Source organism: Aulostomus chinensis, chromosome 24 (genome assembly GCF_037954235.1).
Source record: "Aulostomus chinensis isolate RoL2024-O1b breed Wild chromosome 24, RoL_Achi_v1.0, whole genome shotgun sequence".
In the NCBI taxonomy this organism is placed as follows: Eukaryota; Metazoa; Chordata; class Actinopteri; order Syngnathiformes; family Aulostomidae; genus Aulostomus; species Aulostomus chinensis.
Window position 1 is genome coordinate 16,943,403 of NC_141343.1, and position 23,681 is coordinate 16,967,083.

Genomic DNA, 23,681 nt, shown 5'->3' on the forward strand with positions numbered 1-23,681 from the left:
CTGGGAGGGAGAGAGTGATGGAGGGAGGGAGAGGGTGAGACAGGGAGGGAGTGAGAGGGTCAGGGAGGGAGAGGGTGATGGAGGGAGGGAGAGGGTAAGACAGGGAGGGAGTGAGAGGGTCAGGGAGGGAGAGGGTGATGGAGGGAGGGAGAGGGTGAGAGAGGGAGGGAGAGGGTGAGACAGGGAGGGAGTGAGAGGGTCAGGGAGGGAGAGGGTGATGGAGGGAGGGAGAGGGTGAGAGAGGGAGGAAGAGGGTGAGAGAGGGTCAGGGAGGGAAAGGGTGAAGGAGGGAGAGGGTGAGTCAGAGTGAGAGTGAGTGAGTGAATGAGTGAGACAGGGTTCTGGGGTGACACAGCAGCAGAAACAGACAGCTCACTCATTTATTTTCTCTCACTTTTCCTGCTCTGGTCTCTGCTCTGGTCTCTGCTCTGGTCTCTGTTCTGTACCACGTTCTGTGTTCTGCTGCCTCAGAACCCTTCAGAGGTTCATTCTGCAGAGCCGCCACAGCAGCCAGACACCTGCTGTCAGGTGGTCCAGTTCTATGGGAACCTGCAGAGATTCCAGGTCGACCGATGACAGCCTGAAACGCTTCACTCTGGACTTTCATTGTTGTTGTGTAAATCTCTATGGCAATGCTGGGAGTGGCGGTAGCTACCACCTCCAATCTGTTGCTATGGTTACACCTGATAAGGTGTGTGTGTGTGTGTGTGTGTGTGTGTGTTTGTGTGTGTGTGTGCGCGTGCGCTAGACCCCGCCTCTTCCAAGCACAGTTGTCATGGTGTCACAGCTCCTCTGCTGGGATTCATAATTCAGGGAACAGATTCCACTCAGACACGCCTTCGTCCTCTGGAGGAGCTTCTACCTGTGGGATTATGGGGAATGTAGGCCCCAGTGACCACGGCTGGTGTTTAAAACGCTTGTTAACCAGCAGTGGTGATTTTAGCCAGTTTGGAAGTTCTCGGAACCCTTAAAAAACAGTTGTGCTGTGCTACACGCTCCGGTCCCGTAGGTGGCGCCATAGCCGCTCGGTCATTTAGCAGATAAACTGCAGAAAGTTTATACAAAGACCTTCATCGTTACCCACCGAGCGTCTTGGTGAGGTTTCACTGTGTGTTGGGCCAAACTAAGTGGTAATGATTTCAGCTCAAGAAGTAAAACTCGTCTCAGTGGAGTCTTTCCTAGTTTCTACTGCGCGTGAGGAACATTCCAGGACGGGGATCCACACGGGAAACACAAACTCTCTGGAGTGCAGTTCATTGTTCATTAAAGATACATTTTGCAGTCTGAACCTCATTTTACTGCACACGTCTTCAAACAACAGGAAACCAATTCTCCTCAGTGAGGGACTGAGTGGAAGTCAAATGTTGTGAGGTGTAAAGAAACGTGGCAGGAAATGACGGTTTTGATCAACGTTTTATTAAAAAAGTGCAAAAATAAACAGCTGATGTTTCACCTTCCTCACCCCACCGCTCTGATCTTCCTCTTAGAAAAACCCAAACCCAGCTGCTTCCTAACGGCCGCCCCCCCGCATCGTGGCCTTTGACCTCTACGTCAGCCCACCGCTGCCAAGACGGATCCAGAGTCGTCACCAAGACGATTATTGACAGGCGTTCCACAGGAACAACCTACGAGGGAACGTCTAGAGTGTTCTGATCCGCCACTCACACACAGGTGACCTACACCTGATCTGTGCAAACCCCAAAGACACAGAAAACAGGTTCAGAGGAGGAGACGGGAGCCAGCCCGAGCATGCATGGTCACATACCTTTCCACTGGTGGATGGGTCTGAGTACGCTGGACTAGACTTAGAGCCTGACATGAACCTGGACTGCACCTGGAGTGAACCTGACTACGCTGGCAGTGAACCCAGGTTTAACCTGACTACGCTGGCAGTGAACCCAGGTTTAACCTGGACTACCCTGGCAGTGAACCCAGGTTTAACCTGGACTACGCTGGCAGGGAATTTATGTTTAACCTTGATGTAGCCTGAACTATGCTTGCACTGAACCTAGATTTAACCTGGACTACACTTAATTAAACCTGACCTATCCCTGCAACCTGAACCTGCAGTGAACCTGAACAACATCTGAACTGAACCTGCAGTGAACCTGACTACCCTGGCAGTGAACTCTGGTTTAACTTGATCTATGCTAGCAGTGAACTCAGGATTAACCTGAATGACCCTGGCAGTAAACCCAGGTTTAACCTGACCTACGCTGGCAGGGAATTTGTTTTTAACCTTGATGTAGCCTGAACTATGCTTGCACTGAACCTAGATTTAACCTGGACTACACCTAATTAAACCTGACCTATCCCTGCAATGATCCTGGACTGAACCTGAAGTAAAACTGGACTGAACCTGCAGTGAACCTGAAACAGGCCTGCAGCACACCTGGACTTAACCTGGACTACACCTGCAGTGAACCTGAACTACATCTGAACTGAACCTGCAGTGAAACTGAAACAGGCCTCCAGTAAGCCTGGACTACACCTGCAGTGAACCTACATCTGAACTGAACCTGCAGTGAACCTGGACTACACCTGCAGTGAACCTGGACTACACCTGCAGTGAACTTGAACTACATCTGAACTGAACCTGGAGTAAACCTGGACTACATGCAGTGAACCTGGACTACACCTGCAGTGAACCTGAACTACATCTGAATTGACCCTGCAGTAAACCTGGACTTCATCTGCAGTGAACCTGAACTACATCCTGGACTACATCTGAACTGAACCTGCAGTGAACCTGAACCTGCAGTAAACCTGGACTACAAACTCTAGTCTGGATTTAAACACCCAGAACAGAGCCTCCTCTTTCACAGGTGATCCAGACCTGCAGGAACACAAACAAGGTGAGAGGAGTCTCCTGTATCTGAACTCAGACTGCTCAACACTTGCTATGAACCATGACCAAACCTGTGGGAGGAGCTTCTTACGTTGGTGGGTGTGGCGTTTTCTCCTGGAGAGCAGGATGAGGAACAGACCCAGCAGCAGGACCAGAAAGACTGATGCAACTCTGGAGACGAAGAACACCGTCAGCTCCATGTCTTGCTTTGTAACACCAAATATTCAGTAGGTACAGACACTCTGGGGCATGGACAGAGGTGATGTTGAGTAGGTGCAGTAGTTGGAGTAAAAACGGGTGAAACTAGTTCATAATCTGAAGAGATGACATGTTGCGGCTAACGAGACATCCTCACGGATGCAGGTGACACTGTTGGAGACTGGATCTCATGATCTTGTCTGGTTGAGTGACAGGGAAGTTACAGCCCTCTGTTTGATCATCCTCCATTAAAAATGAATGACACTTCAACATGGCTGCCGCCTCATAGGTTAGTTAAAGGTGTTGATTCTTACATCCCAGTGAGGATGATCCAGACCTCAGAGGCTGAGACTGTGAGGAAGTCGGATGAAGAGGAGGAGGAGGAGGAGGAGAAGAAACCTCATTAGTAAAAGCAGCACAAGAAAGAGAAGAGACGATTCCCTCTTCTGTTTTTAAATGGAGTCAGTTCCAGCTGCAAGAGAGGCAAGTTACAGGTGAGTTTACCTGCAGGTTTCGGAGAAGTGACAGCAGCATTGTCGGATTTTTCATCTCCACACACCGAGTCAGCAAACGTGGAACAGTTGACCTTAGTCTCCCGCCCGAGCACTGCACGACACACAGAGACACCCATGGCTATCAACCAACGGTTGACATGCTAACAGGCTAAACCAAGGCAGGGAAGTGGGAGGAGCCTCAGAAGGATAGGATCAAAAAAAGACTGAAAAGAAGCAGCTGAACACCACATTCTATTTGCAAAGCTATATTTGAGCCACGTCTGACGGTCAGCGTCTGGCTGAGCCGTCCCCCAGGACTCAGCTGGAGGACAGCAAGCGATGGGGAAGCTTACCTGAGCAGCGGGTGCAAAGGTTACAGCGGACTCCTCTCCACCTGCCGTCCGCCTCTTTACTGCAGTTCTGTTTCACGTAGTAACCTGGATGACAGGTTGGACAGCCAGCAGGGATCTGGAGATTACGCGCTGCGCTGAGGTCAAAGGTAACAATCACCAGCAGAAAAGTCAGGATCACCTGTGACCAAGAAAAACATCTGTTAGGGGGGGGGCTCACCTGTCTGTCCTCAAAAGACTTCCTCAATCAATCAGCTTTCTGTCCCTCTGTCCCTCATTTGACCGCCTTTTTTTGTTTGTCGCTGTGAGTTGCTGCTGTTGCTTAGCAACAGTAAACACACGCTAGAACGCACTTGCACAGTCCCTTCGCCCCATAGTAGAAACCAAGCCCAAGACTCCATTGGACCAGTCCCACACCAAAGCAGCTCACTTATCGGACAGACACATTAACCAGAAACAGCTCCAGCCAGCTCTGATTGGACCCTGAATGCACCGTCACCTGCAGCTGTCCAGCTAAAACCACACTTCCAGCATGCTAACAAGCAGCAAGCAGCAATGAGCTAGCAGCACTCACCTGAAGTCCATCCATGATTTGCCCACAAAGTCAAAGTGGCAAATGTAATAAACAGCACCTTTATGAATGCCAGCTAACCCCGCCCAGCAAGAGGGCGAGAAAGGGAAAGAGAGAGAGAGGGAGGGAGAGGCAGAGAGGGGGGGGGGGAGAGGATTACCACACCCTCAGACAACAATAAGTATCATAAAGATTAAAGTGTTTCTGCAAATAAAGGATAAATACAAAAGTGTGACAGTTGACACAACTGTGAACACAACTGTCACCACACCTGTAAACACAACTGTGCCTACACTGGTAAACAAAACTGTCACCACACCTATAGACACAACTGTGAACACAACTGTCACCACACCTGTAAACACAACTGTCCCTACACTGGTAAACAAAACTGTCACCACACCTATAGACACAACTGTCACCACACTTGTGTAAACAACTGTAAACACACCGATAGACACAACTGTCACCACACCTGTAAACACAGCTGTCACCACACCCATAAACACAACTGTAGCCAAACCAGTAAACACAACTGTCACCACACCCATAAACACAGCTGTCACCACACCTGCAAACACAACTGTCACCACACCCATAAACACAACTGTAGCCACACCTATAGACACAACTGTCACCACACTTGTGTAAACAACTGTAAACACACCTATAGACACAACTGTAAACACAACTGTCACCACACCTGTAAACACAACTGTCCCTACACTGGTAAACAAAACTGTGACCACACCTATAGACACAACTGTCACCACACCTATAGACACAACTGTCACCACACCTATAGACACAACTGTCACCACACTTGTGTAAACAACTGTAAACACACCTATAGACACAACTGTCACCACACCTGTAAACACAGCTGTCACCACACCTGTAAACACAACTGTCACAACACCCATAAACACAACTGTAGCCACACCTGAAGACACAACTGTCACCACACCCATAAACACAACTGTCACCACAGCTATAGACACAACTGTCACCACACTTGTGTAAACAACTGTAAACATAACTGTCACCACACCCATAAACACAACTGTAGCCACACCTGTAAACACAACTGTCCCTAAACTGGTAAACAAAACTGTCACCACACCTATAGACAAAACTGTCACCACACTTGTGTAAACAACTGTAAACACACCTATAGACACAACTGTAAACACAACTGTCACCACACCTGTAAACACAACTGTCCCTACACTGGTAAACAAAACTGTCACCACACCTATAGACACAACTGTCACCACACTTGTGTAAACAACTGTAAACATACCTATAGACACAACTGTCACCACACCTGTAAACACAGCTGTCACCACACCTGTAAACACAACTGTCACAACACCCATAAATACAACTGTAGCCACACCTGTAGTCACAACTGTCACCACACCCATAAACACAACTGTCACCACACCTATAGACACAACTGTCACCACATCTATAGACACAACTGTCAACACACCCGTAAAAACAACTGTCACCACACCCGTAAACACAACTGTCACCACTGTCACCACACCAGTAAACACAACTGTCACCACACATATAGACACACCCGTAAACACAACTGTCACCACACCTATAGACACAACGGTAAACACAACTCTCACCACACCTGTAGACACAACTCTCACCACACCTGACAACAAACCTGTGAACACAACTGTAGCCACACCTGTAAACACAACTGTCACCACACCTGTAGACACACCTATAGACACAACTGTCACCACACCTGTTAACACAACTGTAGCCACACCTATAGACACACCTATAGACACAACTGTCACCACACCTGATAACATTACTGTAGCCATACCTATAGACACACCTGTAAATACAACTGTCACCACACCTATAGACACATCTATAGACACAACTGTCACCACACCTGTAAGCACAACTGTCACCAAACCCATAAACACAACTATAATCACACCTATGGACACAACTGTCACCACACCTGTGTACACAACTGTAAACACAACTGTCACCACACCTGTAAACACAACTGTAGCCACACCTGTAAACACAACTGTCACCACACCTATAGACACACCTGTAAACACAACTGTCACCACACCTATAGACACACCTGTAAACACAACTGTAGCCACACCTGTAGACACACCTATAGACACAACTGTCACCACACCTGTTAACACAACTGTAGCCACACCTGGAGACACACCTATAGACACATCTGTCACCACACCTGATAACATTACTGTCACCACACCTATAGACACAACTGTCACCACACCTGTAAACACAACTGTCACTACACCGATAAACACAACTGTAAACACAACTGTAGCCACACCTATAGACACATCTATAGACACAACTGTCACCACACCTGTAAGCACAACTGTCACCAAACCCATAAACACAACTGTAATCACACCTATGGACACAACTGTCACCACACCTGTGTACACAACTGTAAACACAACTGTCACCACACCCGTAAACACAACTGTAGCCAGACCTGTAAACACAACTGTCACCACACCCATAGACACACCTGTAAACACAACTGCCACCACACCTATAGACACAACTGTAAATACAACTGTCACAACTACCATAAACACAACTGTAGCCACACCTATAGACACAACTGTGAACACAAATGTCACCACACCTATAGACACAACTGTAGCCACACCTATAGACACAACTGTAAACACAAATGTCACCACACCTATAGACACAACTGTCAACACACCTATAGACACAACTGTCAACACACCTATAGACACAACTGTAAACACAATTGTCACCACACTTGTAAACACAACTGTAGCCACACCTATAGACACAACTGTCACCACACCTGTAAACACAACTGTCACCACACCCATAGACACACCTGTAAACACAACTGTAGCCACAACTGTCACCACACCTATGGACACAACTGTAAAAACAACTGTCACCACAACCATAAACACAACTATAATCACACCTATGGACACAACTGTCACCACACCTGTGTACACAACTGTAAACACAACTGTCACCACACCTGTAAACACAACTGTAGCCACACCTGTAAACACAACTGTCACCACACCTATAGACACACCTGTAAACACAACTGTCACCACACCTATAGACACACCTGTAAACACAACTGTAGCCACACCTGTAGACACACCTATAGACACAACTGTCACCACACCTGTCAACACAACTGTAGCCACACCTGTAGACACACCTATAGACACATCTGTCACCACACCTGATAACATTACTGTCACCACACCTATAGACACAACTGTCACCACACCTGTAAACACAACTGTCACTACACCGATAAACACAACTGTAAACACAACTGTAGCCACACCTATAGACACATCTATAGACACAACTGTCACCACACCTGTAAGCACAACTGTCACCAAACCCATAAACACAACTGTAATCACACCTATGGACACAACTGTCACCACACCTGTGTACAATACTGTAAACACAACTGTCACCACACCCGTAAACACAACTGTAGCCAGACCTGTAAACACAACTGTCACCACACCCATAGACACACCTGTAAACACAACTGCCACCACACCTATAGACACAACTGTAAATACAACTGTCACAACTACCATAAACACAACTGTAGCCACACCTATAGACACAACTGTGAACACAAATGTCACCACACCTATAGACACAACTGTAGCCACACCTATAGACACAACTGTAAACACAAATGTCACCACACCTATAGACACAACTGTCAACACACCTATAGACACAACTGTCAACACACCTATAGACACAACTGTAAACACAAATGTCACCACACCTGTAAACACAACTGTAGCCACACCTATAGACACAACTGTCACCACACCTGTAAACACAACTGTCACCACACCCATAGACACACCTGTAAACACAACTGTAGCCACAACTGTCACCACACCTATGGACACAACTGTAAAAACAACTGTCACCACAACCATAAACACAACTGTAGCCACACCTATAGACACAATTGTAAACGCAAATCTCACCACACCTATAGACACAACTGTAAACACAGCTGTCACCACACCTGTAAACACAACTGTAGCCACACCTATAGACACAACTGTCAACACACCTATAGACACACCTGTAAACACAAATGTCACCACACCTATAGACACAACTGTCACCACACCTGTAAACACAACTGTCACCACACATATAGACACAACTGTCACCACACTTGTGTAAACAACTGTAAACACACCTATAGACACAACTGTCACCACACCTGTAAACACAGCTGTCACCACACCTGTAAACACAACTGTCACCACACCCATAAACACAACTGTAGCCACACCTATAGACACAACTGTCACCACACCTATAGACACAACTGTAGCCACACCTATAGACACAACTGTCACCACAACTGTGTACACAACTGTAAAAACAACTGTAGCCACACCTATAGACACAAATGTCACCACACCAAAAGACACAACTGTCACCACACCTGTAAACACAACTGTCACCACACCTGTAGACACAACTGTCACCACACTTGTGTAAACAACTGTAAACACACCTATAGACACAACTGTAAACACAACTGTCACCACACCTATAGACACAACTGTCACCACACCTATAGACACAACTGTCACCACACTTGTGTAAACAACTGTAAACACAACTGTCACCACACCTGTAAACACAACTGTCACCACACCTGTAGACACAACTGTCACCACACTTGTGTAAACAACTGTAAACACACCTATAGACACAACTGGAAACACAACTGTCACCACACCTATAGACACAACTGTCACCACACCAATAAACACAACTGTAACGACACCTATAAACACAACTGTCACCACACTTGTGTAAACAACTGTAAACACAACTGTCACCACACCCATAAACACAACTGTAACGACAACTATAAACACAACTGTCACCACACTTGTGTAAACAACTGTAAACACAACTGTCACCACACCCATAAACACAACTGTAGCCACACCTATAAACACAACTGTCCCTACACTGGTAAACAAAACTGTCACCACACCTATAGACAAAACTGTCACCACTACCAAAAACACAACTGTAGCCACACCTACAGACACAATTGTAAACACAAATGTCACCACACCTATAGACACAACTGTAAACACAGCTGTCACCACACCTGTAAACACAACTGTAGCCACACCTATAGACACAACTGTCACCACACCTATAGACACACCTGTAAACACAAATGTCACCACACCTATAGACACAACTGTCACCACACGTGTAAACACAACTGTCACCACACCTGAAGACACAACTGTCACCACACTTGTGTAAACAACTGTAAACACACCTATAGACACAACTGTAAACACAACTGTCACCACACCTGTAAACACAACTGTCCCTACACTGGTAAACAAAACTGTCACCACACCTATAGAAACAACTGTCACCACAACTGTAGCCAAAACTGTCACCACACCCATAAACACATCTGGAGCCACACCTGTAAACACAACTGTCCCTACACTGGTAAACAAAACTGTCACCACACCTATAGACACAACTGTAAACACAACTGTCACCACACCTGTAGACACACCTATAGACACAACTGTCACCACACCTGTTAACACAACTGTAGCCACACCTATAGACACACCTATAGACACAACTGTCACCACACCTGATAACATTACTGTAGCCATACCTATAGACACACCTGTAAACACAACTGTCACCACACCTATAGACACATCTATAGACACAACTATCACCACACCTGTAAGCACAACTGTAGCCACACCTATAGACACACCTGTCACCACACCCATAAACAGAACTGTCACCACACCTATAGACACAACTGTCACCACACCCGTCAACACAACTGTAGCCACACCTATAGACACAACTGTCACCACACCTATAGACACAACTGTAGCCACACCTATAGACACAACTGTCACTACACCTGTATACACAACTGTCACCACACCCATAAACAAAACTGTCACCACACCTGTAAACAAAACTGTAGCCACAACTGTCACCACACCTATAGACACAACTGTCACCACACCTGTAAACACAACTGTCACCACACCTGTAAACACAACTGTCCCTACACTGGTAAACAAAAGTTTCACCACACCTATCGACACAACTGTGAACACAACTGTCACCACTACCATAAACACAACTGTAGCAACACCTATAGACACAATTGTAAACACAAATATCACCACACCTATAGACACAACTGTAAACACAGCTGTTACCACACCTGTAAACACAACTGTAGCCACACCTATAGACACAACTTTCACCACACCTATAGACACACCTGTAAACACAAATGTCACCACACCTGTAAACACAACTGTCACCACACCTATAGACACACCTGTAAACACAACTGTAGCCACAACTGTCACCACACCTATAGACACAACTGTCACCACACCTGTGTGCACAACTGTAAACACAAATGTCACCACACCTATAGACACAACTGTAAACACAACTGTCACCACACCTGTAAACACAACTGTAGCCACACCTATAGACACACCTGTAAACACAACTGTCACCACACCCATAAACACAACTGTCACCACACCTATAGACACAATTGTCACCACATCTATAGACACAACAGTAGCCACATCTATAGACACAACTGTCACCACACCCGTCAACACAACTGTAGCCACACCTATAGACACAACTGTCACCACACCTATAGACACAACTGTAGCCACACCTATAGACACAACTGTCACCACACCTGTATACACAACTGTCACCACACCCATAAACAAAACTGTCACCACACCTGTAAACAAAACTGTAGCCACAACTGTCACCACACCTATAGACACAACTGTCACCACACCTGTAAACACAACTGTCACCACACCTGTAAACACAACTGTCCCTACACTGGTAAACAAAAGTTTCACCACACCTATCGACACAACTGTGAACACAACTGTCACCACTACCATAAACACAACTGTAGCAACACCCATAGACACAATTGTAAACACAAATATCACCACACCTATAGACACAACTGTAAACACAGCTGTTACCACACCTGTAAACACAACTGTAGCCACACCTATAGACACAACTTTCACCACACCTATAGACACACCTGTAAACACAAACGTCACCACACCTATAGACACAACTGTCACCACACCTGTAAACACAACTGTCACCACACCTATAGACACACCTGTAAACACAACTGTAGCCACAACTGTCACCACACCTATAGACACAACTGTCACCACACCTGTGTGCACAACTGTAAACACAAATGTCACCACACCTATAGACACAACTGTAAACACAACTGTCACCACACCTGTAAACACAACTGTCACCACACCTATAGACACACCTGTAAACACAACTGTAGCCACAACTGTCACCACACCTATAGACACAACTGTCACCACACCTGTGTGCACAACTGTAAACACAAATGTCACCACACCTATAGACACAACTGTAAACACAACTGTCACCACACCTGTAAACACAACTGTAGCCACACCTATAGACACAACTGTCACCACACCTATAGACACAACTGTAGCCACACCTATAGACACAACTGTCACCACACCTGTAAACACAACTGTCACCACACCTGTAAACACAACTGTCACCACACCTATAGACACAACTGTCACCACACCTGTAAACACAACTGTCACCACAACTATAGACACAACTGTCACCACACCTGTATACACAACTGTTACCACACCCATAAACAAACATTTCACCACACCTGTAAACACAACTGTAGCCACAACTGTCACCACACCTATAGACACAACTGTCACCACACCTGTAAACACAACTGTCACCACACCTATAAACACAACTGTCACCACACCCATAAACACAACTGTAACCACACCTATAGACACAACTGTCCCCACACTGGTAAACAAAACTGTCACCACACCTATAGACACAACTGTCACCACACCTGTAAACACAACTGTCACCACACCCATTAACACAACTGTAGCCACACCTATAGACACAACTGTCACCACACCCACAAACACAACTGTCACCACACCTATAGACACAACTGTCACCACATCTATAGACACAACAGTAGCCACATCTATAGACACAACTGTCACCACACCCGTCAACACAACTGTAGCCACACCTATAGACACAACTGTCACCACACCTATAGACACAACTGTCACCACACCTGTATACACAACTGTCACCACACCCATAAACAAAACTGTCACCACACCTGTAAACAAAACTGTAAACACAACTGTCACCACACCTGTAAACACAACTGTCACCACACCTATAGACACAACTGTCACCACACCTGTAAACACAACTGTCACCACACCTATAGACACAACTGTCACCACACCTGTATACACAACTGTTACCACACCCATAAACAAACATTTCACCACACCTGTAAACACAACTGTAGCCACAACTGTCACCACACCTATAGACACAACTGTCACCACACCTGTAAACACAACTGTCACCACACCTATAAACACAACTGTCACCACACCCATAAACACAACTGTAACCACACCTATAGACACAACTGTCCCCACACTGGTAAACAAAACTGTCACCACACCTATAGACACAACTGTCACCACACCTGTAAACACAACTGTCACCACACCCATTAACACAACTGTAGCCACACCTATAGACACAACTGTCACCACACCCATAAACACAACTGTCACCACACCTATAGACACAACTGTCACCACATCTATAGACACAACAGTAGCCACATCTATAGACACAACTGTCACCACACCCGTCAACACAACTGTAGCCACACCTATAGACACAACTGTCACCACACCTATAGACACAACTGTCACCACACCTGTATACACAACTGTCACCACACCCATAAACAAAACTGTCACCACACCTGTAAACAAAACTGTAGCCACAACTGTCACCACACCTATAGACACAACTGTCACCACACCTGTAAACACAACTGTCACCACACCTGTAAACACAACTGTCCCTACACTGGTAAACAAAAGTTTCACCACACCTATCGACACAACTGTAAACACAACTGTCACCACTACCATAAACACAACTGTAGCAACACCTATAGACACAATTGTAAACACAAATATCACCACACCTATAGACACAACTGTAAACACAGCTGTTACCACACCTGTAAACACAACTGTAGCCACACCTATAGACACAACTTTCACCACACCTTTAGACACACCTGTAAACACAAATGTCACCACACCTATAGACACAACTGTCACCACACCTGTAAACACAACTGTCACCACACCTATAGACACACCTGTAAACACAACTGTAGCCACAACTGTCATCACACCTATAGACACAACTGTCACCACACCTGTGTACACAACTGTAAACACAAATGTCACCACACCAAAAGACACAACTGTAAACACAACTGTCACCACACCTGTAAACACAACTGTAGCCACACCTATAGACACAACTGTCACCACACCTATAGACACAACTGTAGCCACACCTATAGACACAACTGTCACCACACCTGTATTCACAACTGTCACCACACCCATAAACAAAACTGTCACCACACCTGTAAACCCAACTGTAGCCACAACTGTCACCACACCTGTAAACACAACTGTCACCACACCTATAGACACACCTGTAAACACAACTGTAGCCACAACTGTCATCACACCAATAGACACAACTGTCACCACACCTGTGTACACAACTGTAAAGACAAATGTCACCACACCTATAGACACAACTGTAAACACAACTGTCACCACACCTGTAAACACAACTGTAGCCACACCTATAGACACAACTGTCACCACACCTATAGACACAACTGTAGCCACACCTATAGACACAACTGTCACCACACCTGTATACACAACTGTCACCACACCCATAAACAAAACTGTCACCACACCTGTAAACACAACTGTAGCCACAACTGTCACCACACCTATAGACACAAGTGTCACCACACCTGTAAACACAACTGTCACCACAGCTGTAAACACAACTGTCACCACACCAGTAAACACAACTGTCACCACATCCGTAAACACAACTGTAGCCACACCTATAGACACAACTGTCACCACACTTGTGTAAACAACTGTAAACACAACTGTCACCACACCCATAAACACATCTGTAGCCACACCTGTAAACACAACTGTCCCTACACTGGTAAACAAAACTGTCACCACACCTATAGACACAACTTTAAACACAACTGTTACCACACCTATAGACACAACTGTCACCACACCTGTAAACAGAACTTTCACCACACCTGTAAACACAACTGTCATCACACCCATAAACACAACTGTAACCACACCCATAAACACAACTGTAGCCACACCTGTAAACACAACTGTCCCTACACTGGTAAACAAAACTGTCACCAAACCTATAGACACAACTGTCACCACACTTGTGTAAACAACTGTAAACACACCTATAGACACAACTGTAAACACAACTGTCACCACACCTGTAAACACAACTGTCCCTCCACTGGTAAACAAAACTGTCACCACACCTATAGACACAACTATCACCACACCATTAAACACAGCTGTCACCACACCTGTAAACACAACTGTCACCACAACCATAAACACAACTGTAGCCACACCTGTAAACACAACTGTAGCCACACCTGTAAACACAACTGTCACCACACCTATAGACACACCTGTAAACACAACTGTCACCACACCCATAGACACACCTGTAAACACAACTGTAGCCACACCTGTAGACACACCTATAGACACAACTGTCACCACACCTGTTAACACAACTGTAGCCACACCTGGAGACACACCTATAGACACATCTGTCACCACACCTGATAACATTACTGTCACCACACCTATAGACACAACTGTCACCACACCTGTAAACACAACTGTCACTACACCGATAAACACAACTGTAAACACAACTGTAGCCACACCTATAGACACATCTATAGACACAACTGTCACCACACCTGTAAGCACAACTGTCACCAAACCCATAAACACAACTGTAATCACACCTATGGACACAACTGTCACCACACCTGTGTACACAACTGTAAACACAACTGTCACCACACCCGTAAACACAACTGTAGCCAGACCTGTAAACACAACTGTCACCACACCCATAGACACACCTGTAAACACAACTGCCACCACACCTATAGACACAACTGTAAATACAACTGTCACAACTACCATAAACACAACTGTAGCCACACCTATAGACACAACTGTGAACACAAATGTCACCACACCTATAGACACAACTGTAGCCACACCTATAGACACAACTGTAAACACAAATGTCACCACACCTATAGACACAACTGTCAACACACCTATAGACACAACTGTCAACACACCTATAGACACAACTGTAAACACAATTGTCACCACACTTGTAAACACAACTGTAGCCACACCTATAGACACAACTGTCACCACACCTGTAAACACAACTGTCACCACACCCATAGACACACCTGTAAACACAACTGTAGCCACAACTGTCACCACACCTATGGACACAACTGTAAAAACAACTGTCACCACAACCATAAACACAACTATAATCACACCTATGGACACAACTGTCACCACACCTGTGTACACAACTGTAAACACAACTGTCACCACACCTGTAAACACAACTGTAGCCACACCTGTAAACACAACTGTCACCACACCTATAGACACACCTGTAAACACAACTGTCACCACACCTATAGACACACCTGTAAACACAACTGTAGCCACACCTGTAGACACACCTATAGACACAACTGTCACCACACCTGTCAACACAACTGTAGCCACACCTGTAGACACACCTATAGACACATCTGTCACCACACCTGATAACATTACTGTCACCACACCTATAGACACAACTGTCACCACACCTGTAAACACAACTGTCACTACACCGATAAACACAACTGTAAACACAACTGTAGCCACACCTATAGACACATCTATAGACACAACTGTCACCACACCTGTAAGCACAACTGTCACCAAACCCATAAACACAACTGTAATCACACCTATGGACACAACTGTCACCACACCTGTGTACAATACTGTAAACACAACTGTCACCACACCCGTAAACACAACTGTAGCCAGACCTGTAAACACAACTGTCACCACACCCATAGACACACCTGTAAACACAACTGCCACCACACCTATAGACACAACTGTAAATACAACTGTCACAACTACCATAAACACAACTGTAGCCACACCTATAGACACAACTGTGAACACAAATGTCACCACACCTATAGACACAACTGTAGCCACACCTATAGACACAACTGTAAACACAAATGTCACCACACCTATAGACACAACTGTCAACACACCTATAGACACAACTGTCAACACACCTATAGACACAACTGTAAACACAAATGTCACCACACCTGTAAACACAACTGTAGCCACACCTATAGACACAACTGTCACCACACCTGTAAACACAACTGTCACCACACCCATAGACACACCTGTAAACACAACTGTAGCCACAACTGTCACCACACCTATGGACACAACTGTAAAAACAACTGTCACCACAACCATAAACACAACTGTAGCCACACCTATAGACACAATTGTAAACGCAAATCTCACCACACCTATAGACACAACTGTAAACACAGCTGTCACCACACCTGTAAACACAACTGTAGCCACACCTATAGACACAACTGTCAACACACCTATAGACACACCTGTAAACACAAATGTCACCACACCTATAGACACAACTGTCACCACACCTGTAAACACAACTGTCACCACACATATAGACACAACTGTCACCACACTTGTGTAAACAACTGTAAACACACCTATAGACACAACTGTCACCACACCTGTAAACACAGCTGTCACCACACCTGTAAACACAACTGTCACCACACCCATAAACACAACTGTAGCCACACCTATAGACACAACTGTCACCACACCTATAGACACAACTGTAGCCACACCTATAGACACAACTGTCACCACAACTGTGTACACAACTGTAAAAACAACTGTAGCCACACCTATAGACACAAATGTCACCACACCAAAAGACACAACTGTCACCACACCTGTAAACACAACTGTCACCACACCTGTAGACACAACTGTCACCACACTTGTGTAAACAACTGTAAACACACCTATAGACACAACTGTAAACACAACTGTCACCACACCTATAGACACAACTGTCACCACACCTATAGACACAACTGTCACCACACTTGTGTAAACAACTGTAAACACAACTGTCACCACACCTGTAAACACAACTGTCACCACACCTGTAGACACAACTGTCACCACACTTGTGTAAACAACTGTAAACACACCTATAGACACAACTGGAAACACAACTGTCACCACACCTATAGACACAACTGTCACCACACCAATAAACACAACTGTAACGACACCTATAAACACAACTGTCACCACACTTGTGTAAACAACTGTAAACACAACTGTCACCACACCCATAAACACAACTGTAACGACAACTATAAACACAACTGTCACCACACTTGTGTAAACAACTGTAAACACAACTGTCACCACACCCATAAACACAACTGTAGCCACACCTATAAACACAACTGTCCCTACACTGGTAAACAAAACTGTCACCACACCTATAGACAAAACTGTCACCACTACCAAAAACACAACTGTAGCCACACCTACAGACACAATTGTAAACACAAATGTCACCACACCTATAGACACAACTGTAAACACAGCTGTCACCACACCTGTAAACACAACTGTAGCCACACCTATAGACACAACTGTCACCACACCTATAGACACACCTGTAAACACAAATGTCACCACACCTATAGACACAACTGTCACCACACGTGTAAACACAACTGTCACCACACCTGAAGACACAACTGTCACCACACTTGTGTAAACAACTGTAAACACACCTATAGACACAACTGTAAACACAACTGTCACCACACCTGTAAACACAACTGTCCCTACACTGGTAAACAAAACTGTCACCACACCTATAGAAACAACTGTCACCACAACTGTAGCCAAAACTGTCACCACACCCATAAACACATCTGGAGCCACACCTGTAAACACAACTGTCCCTACACTGGTAAACAAAACTGTCACCACACCTATAGACACAACTGTAAACACAACTGTCACCACACCTGTAGACACACCTATAGACACAACTGTCACCACACCTGTTAACACAACTGTAGCCACACCTATAGACACACCTATAGACACAACTGTCACCACACCTGATAACATTACTGTAGCCATACCTATAGACACACCTGTAAACACAACTGTCACCACACCTATAGACACATCTATAGACACAACTATCACCACACCTGTAAGCACAACTGTAGCCACACCTATAGACACACCTGTCACCACACCCATAAACAGAACTGTCACCACACCTATAGACACAACTGTCACCACACCCGTCAACACAACTGTAGCCACACCTATAGACACAACTGTCACCACACCTATAGACACAACTGTAGCCACACCTATAGACACAACTGTCACTACACTTGTATACACAACTGTCACCACACCCATAAACAAAACTGTCACCACACCTGTAAACAAAACTGTAGCCACAACTGTCACCACACCTATAGACACAACTGTCACCACACCTGTAAACACAACTGTCACCACACCTGTAAACACAACTGTCCCTACACTGGTAAACAAAAGTTTCACCACACCTATCGACACAACTGTGAACACAACTGTCACCACTACCATAAACACAACTGTAGCAACACCTATAGACACAATTGTAAACACAAATATCACCACACCTATAGACACAACTGTAAACACAGCTGTTACCACACCTGTAAACACAACTGTAGCCACACCTATAGACACAACTTTCACCACACCTATAGACACACCTGTAAACACAAATGTCACCACACCTGTAAACACAACTGTCACCACACCTATAGACACACCTGTAAACACAACTGTAGCCACAACTGTCACCACACCTATAGACACAACTGTCACCACACCTGTGTGCACAACTGTAAACACAAATGTCACCACACCTATAGACACAACTGTAAACACAACTGTCACCACACCTGTAAACACAACTGTAGCCACACCTATAGACACACCTGTAAACACAACTGTCACCACACCCATAAACACAACTGTCACCACACCTATAGACACAATTGTCACCACATCTATAGACACAACAGTAGCCACATCTATAGACACAACTGTCACCACACCCGTCAACACAACTGTAGCCACACCTATAGACACAACTGTCACCACACCTATAGACACAACTGTAGCCACACCTATAGACACAACTGTCACCACACCTGTATACACAACTGTCACCACACCCATAAACAAAACTGTCACCACACCTGTAAACAAAACTGTAGCCACAACTGTCACCACACCTATAGACACAACTGTCACCACACCTGTAAACACAACTGTCACCACACCTGTAAACACAACTGTCCCTACACTGGTAAACAAAAGTTTCACCACACCTATCGACACAACTGTGAACACAACTGTCACCACTACCATAAACACAACTGTAGCAACACCCATAGACACAATTGTAAACACAAATATCACCACACCTATAGACACAACTGTAAACACAGCTGTTACCACACCTGTAAACACAACTGTAGCCACACCTATAGACACAACTTTCACCACACCTATAGACACACCTGTAAACACAAACGTCACCACACCTATAGACACAACTGTCACCACACCTGTAAACACAACTGTCACCACACCTATAGACACACCTGTAAACACAACTGTAGCCACAACTGTCACCACACCTATAGACACAACTGTCACCACACCTGTGTGCACAACTGTAAACACAAATGTCACCACACCTATAGACACAACTGTAAACACAACTGTCACCACACCTGTAAACACAACTGTCACCACACCTATAGACACACCTGTAAACACAACTGTAGCCACAACTGTCACCACACCTATAGACACAACTGTCACCACACCTGTGTGCACAACTGTAAACACAAATGTCACCACACCTATAGACACAACTGTAAACACAACTGTCACCACACCTGTAAACACAACTGTAGCCACACCTATAGACACAACTGTCACCACACCTATAGACACAACTGTAGCCACACCTATAGACACAACTGTCACCACACCTGTAAACACAACTGTCACCACACCTGTAAACACAACTGTCACCACACCTATAGACACAACTGTCACCACACCTGTAAACACAACTGTCACCACAACTATAGACACAACTGTCACCACACCTGTATACACAACTGTTACCACACCCATAAACAAACATTTCACCACACCTGTAAACACAACTGTAGCCACAACTGTCACCACACCTATAGACACAACTGTCACCACACCTGTAAACACAACTGTCACCACACCTATAAACACAACTGTCACCACACCCATAAACACAACTGTAACCACACCTATAGACACAACTGTCCCCACACTGGTAAACAAAACTGTCACCACACCTATAGACACAACTGTCACCACACCTGTAAACACAACTGTCACCACACCCATTAACACAACTGTAGCCACACCTATAGACACAACTGTCACCACACCCACAAACACAACTGTCACCACACCTATAGACACAACTGTCACCACATCTATAGACACAACAGTAGCCACATCTATAGACACAACTGTCACCACACCCGTCAACACAACTGTAGCCACACCTATAGACACAACTGTCACCACACCTATAGACACAACTGTCACCACACCTGTATACACAACTGTCACCACACCCATAAACAAAACTGTCACCACACCTGTAAACAAAACTGTAAACACAACTGTCACCACACCTGTAAACACAACTGTCACCACACCTATAGACACAACTGTCACCACACCTGTAAACACAACTGTCACCACACCTATAGACACAACTGTCACCACACCTGTATACACAACTGTTACCACACCCATAAACAAACATTTCACCACACCTGTAAACACAACTGTAGCCACAACTGTCACCACACCTATAGACACAACTGTCACCACACCTGTAAACACAACTGTCACCACACCTATAAACACAACTGTCACCACACCCATAAACACAACTGTAACCACACCTATAGACACAACTGTCCCCACACTGGTAAACAAAACTGTCACCACACCTATAGACACAACTGTCACCACACCTGTAAACACAACTGTCACCACACCCATTAACACAACTGTAGCCACACCTATAGACACAACTGTCACCACACCCATAAACACAACTGTCACCACACCTATAGACACAACTGTCACCACATCTATAGACACAACAGTAGCCACATCTATAGACACAACTGTCACCACACCCGTCAACACAACTGTAGCCACACCTATAGACACAACTGTCACCACACCTATAGACACAACTGTCACCACACCTGTATACACAACTGTCACCACACCCATAAACAAAACTGTCACCACACCTGTAAACAAAACTGTAGCCACAACTGTCACCACACCTATAGACACAACTGTCACCACACCTGTAAACACAACTGTCACCACACCTGTAAACACAACTGTCCCTACACTGGTAAACAAAAGTTTCACCACACCTATCGACACAACTGTAAACACAACTGTCACCACTACCATAAACACAACTGTAGCAACACCTATAGACACAATTGTAAACACAAATATCACCACACCTATAGACACAACTGTAAACACAGCTGTTACCACACCTGTAAACACAACTGTAGCCACACCTATAGACACAACTTTCACCACACCTTTAGACACACCTGTAAACACAAATGTCACCACACCTATAGACACAACTGTCACCACACCTGTAAACACAACTGTCACCACACCTATAGACACACCTGTAAACACAACTGTAGCCACAACTGTCATCACACCTATAGACACAACTGTCACCACACCTGTGTACACAACTGTAAACACAAATGTCACCACACCAAAAGACACAACTGTAAACACAACTGTCACCACACCTGTAAACACAACTGTAGCCACACCTATAGACACAACTGTCACCACACCTATAGACACAACTGTAGCCACACCTATAGACACAACTGTCACCACACCTGTATTCACAACTGTCACCACACCCATAAACAAAACTGTCACCACACCTGTAAACCCAACTGTAGCCACAACTGTCACCACACCTGTAAACACAACTGTCACCACACCTATAGACACACCTGTAAACACAACTGTAGCCACAACTGTCATCACACCAATAGACACAACTGTCACCACACCTGTGTACACAACTGTAAAGACAAATGTCACCACACCTATAGACACAACTGTAAACACAACTGTCACCACACCTGTAAACACAACTGTAGCCACACCTATAGACACAACTGTCACCACACCTATAGACACAACTGTAGCCACACCTATAGACACAACTGTCACCACACCTGTATACACAACTGTCACCACACCCATAAACAAAACTGTCACCACACCTGTAAACACAACTGTAGCCACAACTGTCACCACACCTATAGACACAAGTGTCACCACACCTGTAAACACAACTGTCACCACAGCTGTAAACACAACTGTCACCACACCAGTAAACACAACTGTCACCACATCCGTAAACACAACTGTAGCCACACCTATAGACACAACTGTCACCACACTTGTGTAAACAACTGTAAACACAACTGTCACCACACCCATAAACACATCTGTAGCCACACCTGTAAACACAACTGTCCCTACACTGGTAAACAAAACTGTCACCACACCTATAGACACAACTTTAAACACAACTGTTACCACACCTATAGACACAACTGTCACCACACCTGTAAACAGAACTTTCACCACACCTGTAAACACAACTGTCATCACACCCATAAACACAACTGT

General features: G+C 45.1%; 1 protein-coding gene across 7 annotated transcripts in view; it reads right to left on the bottom strand.

Annotated features, from left to right (window-relative positions):
• Positions 1-6: 6 nt before the first annotated feature.
• LOC147238972 (uncharacterized) overlaps positions 7-23,681 on the bottom strand; it is a 26,871-nt gene continuing 3,196 nt past the window's right edge. Inside the window, exons 2-6 of one of the 7 annotated variants that reach the window (XM_086197728.1) lie at positions 3,894-4,071; positions 3,551-3,652; positions 3,361-3,397; positions 2,940-3,019; positions 7-2,836 (exon numbers count right to left, since the gene is read on the bottom strand). In XM_086197728.1, the coding sequence (XP_086053854.1) occupies positions 2,820-2,836; positions 2,940-3,019; positions 3,361-3,397; positions 3,551-3,652; positions 3,894-4,071 (414 nt within the window). In that variant the 3' untranslated portion in view covers positions 7-2,819. Of the gene's footprint in view, positions 3,020-3,360; positions 3,398-3,550; positions 3,653-3,893; positions 4,072-4,464; positions 4,538-23,681 lie in introns of all 7 variants that reach the window. The other 6 variants (XM_086197727.1, XM_086197724.1, XM_086197726.1 and 3 more) reach the window with 6 other exon arrangements.